Below are 15184 nucleotides of genomic sequence, written 5' to 3' on the forward strand. Positions count from 1 at the left end.
AGTCTTTCTCTGCAAGTTTCTTAAAAATTTTCAAAGACAAAACTAAACCCAGAAGATCAAACTAGAAATTAAAAGGGACAAGAAGACCACCAAATATACTGTTTAACTTTTTTTTTTTTAAAACAAACAAACAAACAAAAACACTAATAACTGACAACAATGCTTACGGTTTACAGTATGTTGACAATTCTTTTGTTCATGATAGAGTAAACAGAAGTCTCTTCTGTGTGCTTGAACGAAATGAAAACCATGGGGAGAGACACACAGGCCATCCCCTCCCAACCTTCTAGAAACAATAACAAAATGATAAAGAAATTTTAAAATAACTGAAAATACTTTGCCCCAGTCAATGTGTTTGCAGCATCCATTGTGGTTGGCCTCATACTTCAAGTTACTCTTTAATCACAGCAGGGACCAGCCTGCCTGCATCTATTTCCACGTCGTTGCTTTGTGTGCTGTGTACGTGCAGCACAGCTTGGAGACTCCTCCCAGGTGCCTGCCCAATGGCACACAGTGTATTCTCCAGCCAGTGGACACAGCAGAATGAGGACTGGGACATTAGTCCCTTTTCTGCTGCCTAATGAGGATGTCACCATATTGAAATGATCTGAGAATATAAGGGAAGCAGGGGCTCTGGGATTTGCCACCCATGACACTGGGGTCCATGCTTGGCAGCACAGCCAAAGGGTGGTTCGAGTTGGCACGACTAGAAGGCAGTGTGAATCAGAGGGTGTATGCCACCCAGCGCTCCCAGGCTGCGGCGTCTTTACGACCTTCGCCGCTGTGTTCTTCTTCCATCTGCTTGACTCCAATCCCCCAGAGGGCTGGAGTAGGGGTCGTGGGGAGGGTTAAATAAATATCTGCATTTATTTCAAAAGGAAGAAAAAATTGATCATATGACAGTTTACAGGTGTACACAACTCAGGGTGTAAGGCACAAATTTACATGTGGAAAACAGGCTATTCACAGATGTAACCCCACGAAAAACCCGTGTGATCAAACCATTAATTTATGCAAGGTAGCAGCCAGCATATTAATTAGTTCACACCGATTGTGGATTTCGCTTTGCTGTCTCACATGCAAGGTGAAATGAGATGGCAGATCTCAAGCTGGTGCCTTCGCAGAAAGTGGGGACCACTGACAAGAGCCACTTCGGCAGCAATGGGACATGATGTGCCATTCTAGAAGTTTCTCTCCTGGTTGCTTCAGAAGTTAGGATTTGGAAGGACTATGAAACTAATGGATTTTTTTTTTTTTTTTTTGCATGTTATGGTCAGAAACCTGACCATCAAATTAACTGGTAGACTTAAATAAATATTCCCCTCTTAATGCTTTCCTTTAGCTACAGACCAGACAGTCCAAACACAAAGCTCAGAATTCCAGCTCCAACTTATTTACTCAGTGAATTTATTGTAAAAATAAAGAAACTCAATTATTCCAGTTAATGGATTTCACGTTAAATAGTTTTAACTTTCAGTGGGCTTCAGAAGAGCTGTTCATAGGATGATATATGGAAGAGTCCTTTCCTTAAGGAAAAAAAAAAAGAGTAGAACAATAAATAAAGAGTTACTTGCGTTAACGGTCACGTTATTTCATTAAAAGAGAGGAGCAGAAATCTATGACATAGTTGCCCAACATGGCATTTATCGGCTATAACAGAAAAGCTGTAACACTGGTGGGCATTTCACAGTATCTGCGCATAGTAAACTTCTGCCATTGTTAAAGTCTGAGTTAGAATTATCAATGAATTCTTTATATATATATTTTTTTAATTTTCATGATTTTTAAAAAAAATGTATTTGTGTTTTTGCAGTTTGGAACGCTAGCCCAGTTTGGCAACGTCCCGTGCAGTCATGGACACCATGTTGTGGCTGCTGTTCAACTGTGTGTGTGTGTGTGTGTGTGTGTGTGTGTTGTTGTGTGTGCATGTGCATGTGTGCATGGGGGGGGTGGGTGGGTATGTGCTTTTGGCTCATGTTTGTGATGAAAACTGAAGTCTTTTGTGGGTCCAACCTGCTGTAGGGTGTGCGGGAGGGTGAAGGAAGAGAATGGAGGTGAGTCCCACTGTTGCGAACCTTCACCAAACCACATGGCCCGATTGAGAGTACCCCTGTGTCCCAGAGGAGGACCCAGCTAGCGTCCTCAGTTCTGCCGTGGGCCATCTTGGTCTGGTGGATACTCCAGGCAGTTGAGAACCTTGCTGAGCTGAGCGGGCGCTCGCCTTGCCTGCTGGTTCGACTCCTGACCCCCTCCCCCTGGATTATGTACACGCATCATTGGGCTTCATGGATGTGGAAAGGGGAGCAAAGGAGGGTTTGGGAGGTACGTCTGGCTTTAGCGAGGGAGTACGCTTCAGCCCCGACCTCGTTAGTGAATTGTAGGTGTTGAGGCTGGGCTGCCTCGAAACAGTCACGGCCTGGCCCGATGCCTGGGAGCTGTGCACCTGGATAGAGTCCACCCTCTGTGGGGCAGGAGGCGGGTTGTCCCCCCTGCCAAAGCTCTGGTTTCTGGAGAGGTGAGAGGAATTGGAGGAGTTAGTATTGTTTCTTTTGAGAGTGGTGGCCTGGTGGCTTCTCGTGAGCGAGTTCGTGGGGTAGCTCCTTTTATAGTCAACCCCGTAGGAAGAGGAGTGGTGCATTTCCAGTCGCTTGCTCAGGCCGTTCTGGGACAGGGAGCCTCCCGGAGGGCCCAGGGAGGCCTCGCGCTGTGGGACCTTGGGGGGCAGGCTGTCTGGGTCCTCCACGAGGCTCACCCCATGGTTGGGACTCTTGCTGCTGAGATGATCTTTGATGGTCTTGTACTCCAGGGTGGCGGCCTGGTCCTCCAGTGCCATGTGGGCCACCTCGCTCAGTTTGGGCTGGTCCACGTACTCATGCTGGTAGCCCTGCTGTGTGATGGGCAGGACCACCACACTGGGGATGTGGCTGGGGGAGGCCCGGAGGGGCAGGTCCGTGGGAATCACAGGGGAGCCCATAGGGGGCATGTCCTTTGTGCAGGCATTGATGAGGTTCTGGTTCCTCTCCCACTCCCTGCTGCCACGGCTGGGCTTCCGCTTCTGCTGCAGTGTTGGGGTGGACTCTGGGGTGGGCAAGGCCGTAAGGTCCAAGTGATGCTGGTCAGCCTTAATGAGCATCTTGGCGGTGTTGCTGGGAGTGGCAAGCTTGCCGTTGTGCATGAGCGGCGTGAGGATGGCCTCTGGTTTGGGGTCTTTGGACTGGGTGTCCCCAAAGAGGCCACTGAGCTTGGTGACACTGCTCATGGATCCCCTGCGTGAGTGAGCGAGCTCCTTCTCCTTGCGCTGCACCACAGCCACATCCTTGCGCCGGTGATCACAGACACAGTACACGATGATGCCAGAGAAGACGGCCCCCATGACAAAAGCCAGAATGACTGCAATGGCCAAGAGGGTGACAGGAACCAGCTGATCATGGCCTTTGAGGTAACTTTCCCGAATCACTCCTGCAATAGACATCACACATGGTGTTAAGAAACGAAAACACAGGCGAGGCTTACCATTGCTTGGCACTCACCCTGTTAATTAATAACAGTAATAAGTGACAGCGGCACCTCTATGTAACTTGTCTTCAGGGTGCAGCTTGCCAGACATTCATCAATTAACCCCTCCCACACACACATTGTGAAGTGTGCAAATCAACTTCATTTGTTGCCGCCTTTGTGTTTTTTATTCTCTCCAGTACATGCTTCTTCTAATTAGCTTCATTCCATAGAACGTGACAAGTTTGGGCTTTCAGAATTTACTTATGTCTCTCCCTTTTCATCTCTTATCAGTCTTCCCCTATAGAATTAGGATAACTGAGATATTTTGAGTCTGGAGGAAGAGGGATGCATATTAAATGAACAAGTCACAGAACAATGCCAGCGTCCAGTTTTCTCATGACTGCCTCGTAGCACCAAGGCCTCTATCTGGAGCAAACTATGTTTGCTTTTCAAGCAACTAGAGGGTAGAGGGTGTATGTCATTTACAGTGAAAGAAAAGAGATAAAGCTAATAGATTACAATGTTTATGCTTACTTTGCATTAAAAAAAAATCCACTCTCAATTTCAGATAAATATGCTGAATGTTTGAATGAAGCACTCTCCTCGCTGGAAATGAAAGAATATTTAGAAAAAAAGAGCAGTTGGGGCCCTGTAGAGGATTTGAGAAGTGTCAGGTCCCATTATTATGCTTAGGGTTTGCTGTCACCATGAGATTCTTCGGCAGAGTTATCTCTTCAATTTAATAAAAATTATGTGACTACACCCGTCTATGCTCTTACACTACATTAACCAAGATGCTATGTTTCTGAAGGAAGTTGCTTTCCCTGTTCCTGCTTAATCAGCCACCAAGCTGAGCAACTCTAATCAAATGCAAACACCCGAAGCTTTTATTTTTTTAATACCACATGAGAATACACATCACAATTGTCAGATCTCAAGTGCTTGATGCAGTAGCTAAAAAAAATAAAATCTCAAATACCTCAATTCCTGCCTCTGGAGAGGAAAAGAACATGAATACATTACAGGCACTGCATGGGCTGAGGAAATGTAAACATTGTTCCTATTATGGAAACGAGAGCAAGACAGAAAATGTACCTTCTCTGTCTCTGGAGACACATTTTTCATCTACTAAATCAAGTCTTTCTGGAATATGTTTAATGCATTTTACTGGCAGGTATCAGTGGCACAAAATTAGAATGAAATGAAATAAAAATCTCTACCCCTTTCCAAACCCACAACATGCAACCCTTAAACTTCAGCTGAAATGTTTTTTTTTTTTTCAAATGTCACAGTTGAGACCTTGAAGAAATGCAGCTTTGTCAGATGGCCAGGTGGGGGTGAGGGGTGATTTCTTGCTCAAGTATTTGATAACTGTAGTAATGGTTTCAAAACCCTGAAGCCTCCTGCGTGAAGATGACACTCCTTTCTTTCCAGAGAACCTTCTCCCCTTGCCCTCACTTGTGACATCACATGTGGTTGCTGTGGAAATGACTGTCCTGTGACAAAGGATTGTGACCTCAGGTGGGAATCAATAGAAGCAGCAAATCTCTCTTAAGAAAAAGGATTCTGTGATTAAACAAATACCCTTGGAGATGAGGGAGATGAAGGGCGGTTGCCCTAAGGAAAGAGTTTAAGAAGGGAAGATATTGAAAAATTTCTAAATGTGACACTTGCCAAATCTTTCAGATTTACCTTCATGTGATTTTAAGGGGTGGAATCAGAGAAGCAAAAAATGATTGGCTATAACTCACACCTTTTATGTGTGGAATTCCCCAAACAATGAAGCACCTTGCATTCAAATATGTTTTAATACCTAGTCAAGCAAGAGAATGTGCTAATGAAAAATTTCTTCATAAAATTTGCATTTCCTTGTTGTTATGCTAAAATAGCAACAGATTTTCCTTTCATTCTGATTGTGTATAGGGTTCTATTGAACATCGTTCTTAAACACCTACACATAATTGCTCAAAAATGTACACCTGTGAACAAAATGGGCTTAATTTTCCTCATTGACTTGGTGATTTCAGTGGGGTCTAACATAGGCTAGCTAAGTACCCACATTGGTAGTGGGTAATAAGTAAAATTTTTTGGTAATAGGTAATTCATGGAGCCCCTTCAGGCGATCATATTTAGGGGCTAGGGAGCTGTGTAGTTTAATAGGAAGCTATTGACAATGGGCTTTAACAGTGTACAGTTTGAATTGACCTCTTAGTTTAAGATGAACATGGAAAAAGTAAGGTTAAAGTCCAGCCTTGACTCCTGTTTAACCTTACTTGTTCCTAGCCTCCCTCAATCACCAGAGGAAATGTGTTTTCTTTCATTATCAAGAGTTCGTGATCAGCAAGAGGACTCTAACCTGGACTCTCACCTGTCTGTGGTATAATATGTTAGGAATGGCATGTGGGTTCCCAATATAATCATTGGAATAAGAATAGCCTGAGGAAATAATGATCTTTATTCTTGAGATCTACAGAACAAAAAGCATCCCCAGAGTAGGTGATTAGGATCAGTTGTGCTTAATTTGGCCACAAACCTCCACCTCTGTCAAGATGGACTTTAACATTAGAATGTTCTACGTCTTCCAATGTTCCAATGGTTAGCTTGTCATAACAAAGTTCTGGCGTCTAACCACAGCCTTGCTGATGGACTGGCTTCCGGCATGGGAGTGAGCAGTGCAAGCCTTTTGCACAGTAATAAGGTTAGAACTATTCATTTATTTCACTGGGAAAACTACACAATTTTCAAATTTATACATTGCTTCCTAACCTTACTTTTAGCTCTTTTTTTGTGTCTGAAGATTATTAGCTCAGACTCATGGAAACTACTTGCTCTTTCACTGAGAAAGATTTTTTTTTTTTTTAATGGATGACATTTGAGTTCAGGTTCTTTTTTTTGGCGGGGGGGGGGGGGGGGGGTGGGGGGGGTGGGCAGCTGTTAACAAGTCAAGTAAGATCTGACCTTTGAGGAAACTATCTCATTTTGTTATGTAAATAGTGCCCTTAAAAACCATTATGACTTGTTTCATCTTTCAGACCTAAAAGCACCTGCTTGGGCAAATTCAGAAACCCCACCCCAAATTAGAAACAGAGATTAAATTGAAAGTGCAGTTGAAGATAAGGTTAAAGGTTATTTTTGAAAATGCCTTTCCAAACAAAGCTTTCTGCTTGTATCAAGAAAAGGGCTAGGAGCATTCATGCAAATGATCAAATCAACTTTGTGGTCCTGGGATGTAGTTCAGTGGTAGAGCACTTGCCTAATGTGCACAAGGTCCTGGGTTTGATCCCTAGCACTGCAAACAAAATTTTGTGGCCTGAGCATCATGAAGGATGGAACACAGCAATCTCGACTAAAGGGTCATTTGGAATGATACAAACAACACTAGAGAATATCTCAAAGGGCCTGGAGTCTTGGGCCCATCTATAGGCTGGGTGACCTTTTGACAAGAGACTTAACATCTCTGGGCCTCAGTATTTTTCATCTATGATGTGGGGTTAACACAATCTTACTGCCTTACTGAGTGTTAGAAGAATCAAATAAAGAATAGGAAAAAGCTTAAATGCTGTAGTTTGCTGGGCAAATCAAAAGGTCAAAAGAAGCCACAAGATAAGTGGTAGGTGAGAGGCTCATAGAGGGCTTCAGGAGGATATAGTCACAGCTGCTCCAGTTGATTCCATTAGCTTTCAATCTCCCAGGGAAAGGGGCAGATGTGTTCTTCTCTGCTTCAAACCTGGTGCTATTCAAATGTGGCCAAGGAGATGAGAGGAAATGTTGATAAAATGACATAAAGAAATACCTCGCTTTCTGAACTGTCTATAGGTCTTGAATTTGGAAATAATTGAAAACAAAACAGGGAAATGTCAAACAAAACAAAGGGATTGTATATTCCTAGTGCAGTAATAATCTAGTCAGCTCCTCCAGGACAGGGACCATGTATTATTTGCATTTATAACCTGACCACCCTCAGGGCTCAGGGTAGTATAGCTAAATCCATGACTGCTGAACACGTGATTTTTAATACACAGAGATATTTTTAAATGTACCTCTAAACTTGTAGGTCATCTTAGGAGTGACTATAACCTTGCTTCTGAAGTCACAGGAAAGAATTATATCTCTAATCATAACAGAATTTTAATAGCAGCATCTATCAGACAAATCAAATGAAATCTATAAAGGTGCTCAGTGTTTGTTCAAAACAAGGAGAGAAACAATTTTGAAAATAAAAAGAAATTGGCTCTGGGATAATTCCAAAAGAGCCAACGAGGGTAAATGGGTTATTTGTGACAACTGAGTGCTCCAGTGGAATTGAATAATTCAGAATAAATGCATCTCTGCAAAGGGCAACAGGCTGGAGCTGGGGTGAGCATCCAGCCCTTCAGATTTTGAATGGAAGTCCTGGGGAAGTGGAAAGCCTTTTTAGGGAGGTATGCTCCCCTGCCCAGGGGTCCCCACACTGCAGAGGGAACAATCAGGTAGGCTTCTTCACTCTGGAGTATTGATATGCCTTCCTTTACCAAGCCCAGACCTTCTGCTCTCACCAATTGAAAATGGGGCATTAGTAATGAAAACAGTATCTGAAACATCCTTTGCATTGATTCATTAACCACTAGCTATTTCTCACCAGTCATGGGGTGCTAAATGGTTATTCTTTCCACCTTCCTATTGCAGGAAGCAAGGCATACAATGGCTTAGAGATTTCTCTGAAATCATGCCTTAAATTGGCAGAACTGAGAAAGAATAGAATTTCCACTTTTTCTTTTTTTTTCCCTCTGAGGTGAGAGTTTTCAGATACTGCAGGGAGGCCTTAGTGAGATAGACTGAAACTCTCAGAGGCCAACACAATGAAAAACTTATGAAAGACCCTGCCTTGCAGGCCCAAACAACATATAATTATAAATAAGAACAATTATAAACTGCAAAGAGAAAGCCCGATACATTTCAGCATTTTCCTGTGATGACCTTGTTAATAATCTGAAATAATCACATACCACATTCTCTTAAAAAAAAAAAAAAAAGGCTCCTGATAGCCCTGCTCCCAGTTCTCCATGACTGCCTCATCTGTGCACTGGGGTGGGGCTGGGCACAGCACAAGGCTCAAGGACAGCTTGCTTTAGAAAGGATGCTGTGTCCTAACTCAGGGTTGGATTGTGATTTTCTTGGTGTCGTTATTATTGTGCCAATGTAACAAGGTTTCAGCTCCCAGCATCTTTGTGGCCACCTTCAGGAAATGTTTTTTGAGCTCACTAAAGCACTGTGCTACATGTTGGGACAAAGATGAATGAATCATAAACCAGTAAGGAGAAGGCAGCTACTTGCATATAACTGCATTCAAAAAGGAATGAGCTACATCCTTTCTATGTCAAAAACAGGCAACAGCTTTACCTAGGAGATGGTAGTTGTACTATGCCTTAAAGATGCACAGGATTCCAGCTGGAATGGATAATGCAACAAAAATCAAGAGGTGGAGAGAAGGAAAGGGAAAACTGTATTCAGTAATAGTGAATGGTCTCATTTCCTTCTGGTCCCTTATACCCTAGGCATGAACCACCCTGCTGGACTGTTCCTTACTTCTGGGCTTTCTCACAGGTTGTCCCCCTGCTTGAAATATCCCACCCCCACCATACCACACATGCAACCTCATCCTTTGTTATCTCTACTTCAACGCAGCAACCTTCTTCCACTCCTCAGACCAGGTGAGCTCTTTGTTCTACAAGTGTCTCTAGAGCTCTGTTCTTCCTCTATCCTAAATCACCACTCCTAGGATATTGCTTTTATGTTTGTTTTTCTCACCTTGTGTGCTCTAAAAGGGAGACATTCACCACTGAATTCCCAGACATAAAGGTGCTCAGTAAATATCTGTTAAACCAATAGTAAATAAATGTGTGAATGAATGAGTACATATCGAGAAAAGATATGAAAAACAAGAGCTACAAACAACATTTGGAAAAAGGCCATGAGCAGCCTCAAATGACCAAAAAAGATGTTTGAAGACCTGTGAGTTTTAGAAGGAAAGTTCTGAGCTAATTGATCTGTACTGGTTTCAGAGGCAATATCTTTGCATCAAAAACATTTTATTTTTCTTAGTGTTTTTAAAATTAAAAGTATACTCATCCCTTGCACCTTACCCAGATATCTGGAAGATAACTGTCATATTAAATTATGAAGTAAAACGGACAAATATATACACTCAATTGCACCTACTAAGCTAAATACCAAGAATTAGCACCCCCCATCCCCACCCCAATTACCTCTCTAAATGTGTACAACCCAGGCAGCCAGTAACTCGAAATGGTTAAGTGTGCACTTTCCCCTCTCACCCTTGCTTACTGGGCTGCCTGTTTCTGAGCTGCTGTGATATGATGGATGTGTCTGTCTCCATAGTGAAGTGATTAATAGGCATCTGTGTAAAGCAGACCCGGTGACCACAAAGACAACAAAGCCTCTCTGTGTCCTTTAGAGAAATATGCAAAGGCAAAAAAGGAGGATGGACGTTTCCTCCATCACTGAGCAGAGAGGGTTTGTGTTGGGTCTGAGAGCTAAGAAAGATGGCAAATCACCAAGAAAAGCCCCCAGAGTAGGATCCCCTAAAATAGACTCTTGATTCTGCTTTATAGTAAGACAAGCCTGCAATTTCCTTGAAATCCTCATAACAAGTTGGGTGAATGGAATCTAACAACCCAATTTTTCTTGTTTGAAAATCTTATTGCAATGAAATGCCAGACTCACAATCCTGCAAGGCGATCAGAATGAATGAACTAATCAGGAGCCAAACATCACCAGGCTAACCACACAGGGCCCACTGTGAGCCCCATTAAGGAGAGAGAAAACAAATAGGGAAAAACCCCAACTGGAGACAATTTATTCTCCACACCACACCCTAGCCAATCGAGATGACCACACGGAAAGCGAAATGGGAGCACTCTGTGGTTATCTCGGCAGGAAGCAGCCTTCAAGGGAGTCTTCTTGTCTTACGGCATAATGGGAACCAGATGGCTTAGGAATAAACTGAACCGCCAGCAGCCATGGAAATGGGCTTAGAGTTTATAACTCAAACTTTCCTTTTCCTCTTATTTTTTTTTATTTCTTTTTGGTTTTCCTGGCAGCTGAAGATTAGGTACTGGGAGGGGCATGGTATAAGGCTAGTGTCTATGCCAAAGTAGAGGCAGCTTCCTGGCCATTTAATATCCTCAGTTCAGAAGCAATTTTAAAGCTCACATATTGGAATAATGCTTACAGTGATTGACTGTGGGTGAGCCCCACTTCCACTTCTATCACCTCTGAAATTGATACATTTTTTTGGTTGGGATGATATCCCAGGGAGAGAAGGGAGAGTGAGCATGAAACTCATTGAACTTCACTTAAAAAAAAAAAAAAAAAAAAGAAAGAAAGAAAAAAAAGAAGAAACAGCTTCATTTCCCCCTTGTGCTCTATTCACTGACATCCTTCAGCTCCACTGCTAGACTTGGCGTTGCCAATGGGAAGACACCTTCCTCACCCAGAGCATGGATTGATGGCCGTAACAAGATCATATCAGGATAATTTTTAAAAGCCATGCCCAGGAATGTTGGTATGTGGTTCTGTTTTAGAATTGTTATTGACCCTATACAAGCCCAAAACTATTTTTTTAATTTCTTAAGTGCATTTTATTTATTTTATGGTAATTTTTAAAATTAAAATTTAAAATTTTTATTGGTCATTATAATTAGACATAACAGTGGGATTAGTTGTTACATATTCATACATGCATACAATACAGCAATACAGTTTGATCAGTTTTGTTCCCCATTACCTCCTTTCCCCCCTTGCTGGTCCCCTTCTCTACTCTACCAGTCTCCTTTCTATTTTCATGAAATAAACTCAAGCCCTGCATTTCTTTTCTTTTTTGGTAAGAATTGTTTTAGTTTGGCAAAGTTTTTGCAGAATTTTCAAGGTTTATTTTCCTATTCTGAGGCTTTCTTTCTAAATATGACCGGAAACCTAACATCTGTGTTCTTTCTGAAACTAGACAAAGCATTTCTATTTTCCAACTTCCTGGTCCCATCTTCTTCCTTTGCTCTCTCACAGGGCATCAAAGCTACACAATGGGGAGTGGTTCTTCTTAAAAAAAAAAAAGTGAAATTCAGATAATACATTGTTTGGAGTATTTGCAGTGCTTTGATTTTTCTCTACAAAGCAAGGTAAAATAAATATGAGGAAAGAGGTCTGTTCTAATATTCTAGAAACTGTTAAACTTGCTAGGAATAGAGTTCTTAGGATCTGGGTCAGGATGAGGCTGGGTGTTATTGGTTAAGGACATAAACTATGAAGTCATAAAGACCTGGATTTTCATCTTGGCTTTACAAATAATTAGCTGTGTGACCTTGGGCATGTCACTCAATCTCTAAGCCCCAGTAGTGCTATGAGATGAGCATTGTTAGAAGAATAAAACAGGCTAAATAAATGAAAATATGTAAAGCAGTTGGCATTGTGCAGGAAATGTGTTAGTGTTCAATTAAAAACACAATGACAGGATTTCTAGAAGTTCTGACAAGTTGGCTGCCTTCTGTGGGATCCAAGATAGACTATTTTAAGGCACTTATTTTGGTAGGGCTCAATTGTGTTAATCAAGAGTAGAAAAATAAAGATTAAAAAATACAAATAAAAGTAAATAAAAATACAACAAAATCTTGGCTAGTGAGCAACTTGAAAAGCATCTTGAGTCCCAGTACTGCTCAGTCTTAGTCTTACCTGGAACTTGTTATAAATAAATCCTTAGGTCCTACTCCACTTTTTTACCTACAGTCTCTGGGCTGGCCCCAGAAAGCTGTGTTTAAACAGCTCTCTGGATGATTCTTTTTTCTTTTTTTTTTAAGAGAGAGAGAGAGAGAATTTTTAATATTTATTTTTTTAGTTTTCGGCAGACACAACATCTTTGTTTGTATGTGGTGCTGAGGATCGAACCCGGGCCGCACACATGCTAGGCGAGAGCGCTACCGCTTGAGCCACATCCCCAGCCCTCTGGATGATTCTTATGTTCACTAAAGTTTGAGAGGCACTGTCCTAAATGACATCAATGATATTCTAGAAAACATCTGGGTGTTTAGCTCTAAAATTCTACATCAGACACCACTGAGCCAGTGGTTAGCCAGACTTCCAAAATGATTTGTAAAATATATAAGAAGTAAATGCACAAAATCTTCTTGATGTTCAAAGCATGAGTCTTCAGTGGATCACATGTATAATTTCTTTACTAAGGTTGCCATGCTCTGATAAAGAACACAAAATTGTTATTTTGTTCAAAATACAATCAAATCCTTTACACTTTCCCTTGGTATTTGACAAAAGTGTGATTTAGGACCTAAAATGCTGTACTACTCCTGCAGTATCAATCTACCAAATTTGCTAGCAATGGAGGCTGATGAAAAAATGCCTGGAGTCTCTACTCTGGCATGAAGACATAAGGAGGAATTTTTGATGCTTCATCTCATCTCTGTTTACGGTGAGCATCAGGAGTACCTGGGACCACAGAGGTCTGTCTGGTCATGACTAGACCCAGGGGCAGAAGAAGCAGAACACCTGATGGAGCCATAGGACAAAGTAGCTCCTTCGTAGACCCTCATCCAATGTCCTCAAAATCAGACCCTTAAAACTCAACTCATGGCCATCAAGTGACACTGAGAATGGATCAGGGGATGCCAAAACTCTTCCTCAACATCTGCATGGCAGGAAAAGAGAAAGGAAACTCAAGAAGGCTTTGCTTTATGTTCCTGCACTGAAAAGAGGGACCTGAGCTCATGTTTCATTTGCCCATATTAAGGTCTTGCTTTACAATAATAAAAATGCTTAGCACAACAGTGTGCTCAATGGAGCTCAGCACCTCCTGATATGCTGAGCTGAACTGAATGTGCAAATCCGTAGAATTACATAAGACATTTTAAGTTACATAAAATTTCCATCGTGTGCTTTTAAATCCTGGAATGCAAGACCCTTCTGCACTTAGGGTATATTTATTACCTTAACAAATGTCAGGTGATTGTGTCCAGTGTTATCTATTATTTATGAATAGCAAGAGGCTACAGGACTGGAAATGACATGCTTTAATATGTCCAAAAGGTCAGGCATAATGCAGTTTGCAGTCCTATAAATTTCGACACCATTTCCCCTCCTAATAAAGCATTGCCAATGACTGTCTAAACTGAACTTCCATTATTTTTATACAGCTCATAATCACTGCATCTGACTTCAGTAAGAGTAAACGTGGATGTTTGTTTGAAAAGAAAAGCATCCTTTTAAAAATATAAAATTTAAAAATAATTGGAGTGGGAGAATTTATATTACTCCATTAAAAATGGATCACTTTACAAAGATAGTTCCCAAGCTATGGACTTACAAGAACTTAAGAAATATTAAAGATGACAAACCTTCACATTGCCTATAATTGACTCTGGCACTGATTAGGATCCCATCTACTGTGCCCCCAGTATATTTGAGTATAAACAACTACATTTCATTAGTTTACTTCAGGGCCTTTTGAGATTTAAAGTGCTAAGAGATTTACATATGATGAGGTTCCTGTGGCTCCTTTCAGTCCCCCCAGTAGCCCATACATTTTTGCAGGGGTTTACCTATTTTTCACATAGCCTGTATCTCTCTAGGACCAACAAGTGAACACAGGTTTTTCAGCCTTCTTTTCTGTAGGGCAGTGACATGCATTATGTATTCTGAGCAAGTCCTATAGAGTGTGAGGTCATTCTCATGAGTAATGTTAAGAAAAGAGAAATTACCCTCAGGAAATTACCTGGTTTCTACTACTTTGCCCTGTGTAGACTAGCTTATCTATGAAACAATGAGGTTTGCAAAATCATACTTCTAACCTTAAAACAAACAAACGTCACGAAACCAGGTTATCATAAAGTTTGGAGACAAAGCTAATATTATTTTTTCTATTATTGCGCAGGATCCAAACTATAAATTGATTCTTCACAGTTTTATTGTTAGGACAAAACAGAATCTAGATGAACACAGTGCAGTTGAGTCAATTAAAGAGGAAGTCTGTAATGACTCCAGATGTTCCGTTAATAAGATCATGCCTAACCTAGTCCCTATAGTCCTTGAAAGTTCCATTAAGCTGTCAGAAAACTCTGTCATTGTGTGTGTTTTTGTACAAAAGATGGGAGAGAATGGAAAAAAAAAGAAGAAAGAAAACTGAAGGAAAAGGGTGGGGGTAAAGTTTCATGTCAAGAAAGATAGGGCTTCAAAGAGTAGCTGTAGGTTAAAGGTAAGAAGCACCCATAGAAGATGAATTTACTTTTTTTTTTAATACCCTAAGGTTTAAATTGCTATTAAAAGCAAAAGTTCAAGTCTCCATAATCATAATTTAAGATCTCCATTTTTTGAGAAAGTGGATAGTAGGTGAGAAAAAAAATGGTTTAGTGGTTATCTCTAGAAAATTCAAATATTGGTGTGCAGATTCAGGCAGGCAAGGAGATAAAACAGCTTTCTACATGGCTGACATTTAACTTTTTTTTTTCCTTCTACCCTTTCCACAATAATCTCATCAAGACCTTAGATAAATTCAGCAAGTTGTCAAGAGGATACAAAATTAATTAAATCAAATCTACATCCATGCCTGTAGTAGTGAAAGAATGATTACAGCCTTCCTCTGGGGTTTCTGGGTTCTCACCCTCCTCCCTGGCACACACTCACACGG

General features: G+C 41.3%; 1 protein-coding gene across 3 annotated transcripts in view; it reads right to left on the reverse strand.

Moving 5' to 3' along the window:
* Nucleotides 1-124: 124 nt before the first annotated feature.
* Sema6a (semaphorin 6A) overlaps nt 125-15184 on the reverse strand; it is a 124955-nt gene continuing 109895 nt past the window's right edge. For all 3 annotated transcript variants that reach the window (XM_071612203.1, XM_071612201.1, XM_071612202.1), the window contains one exon: nt 125-3459. In XM_071612203.1, the coding sequence (XP_071468304.1) occupies nt 2261-3459 (1199 nt within the window). In that variant the 3' untranslated portion in view covers nt 125-2260. The remainder of the gene's footprint in view (nt 3460-15184) is intronic.

Source organism: Marmota flaviventris, chromosome 5, assembly GCF_047511675.1.
Source record: "Marmota flaviventris isolate mMarFla1 chromosome 5, mMarFla1.hap1, whole genome shotgun sequence".
NCBI classification, from domain to species: Eukaryota; Metazoa; Chordata; class Mammalia; order Rodentia; family Sciuridae; genus Marmota; species Marmota flaviventris.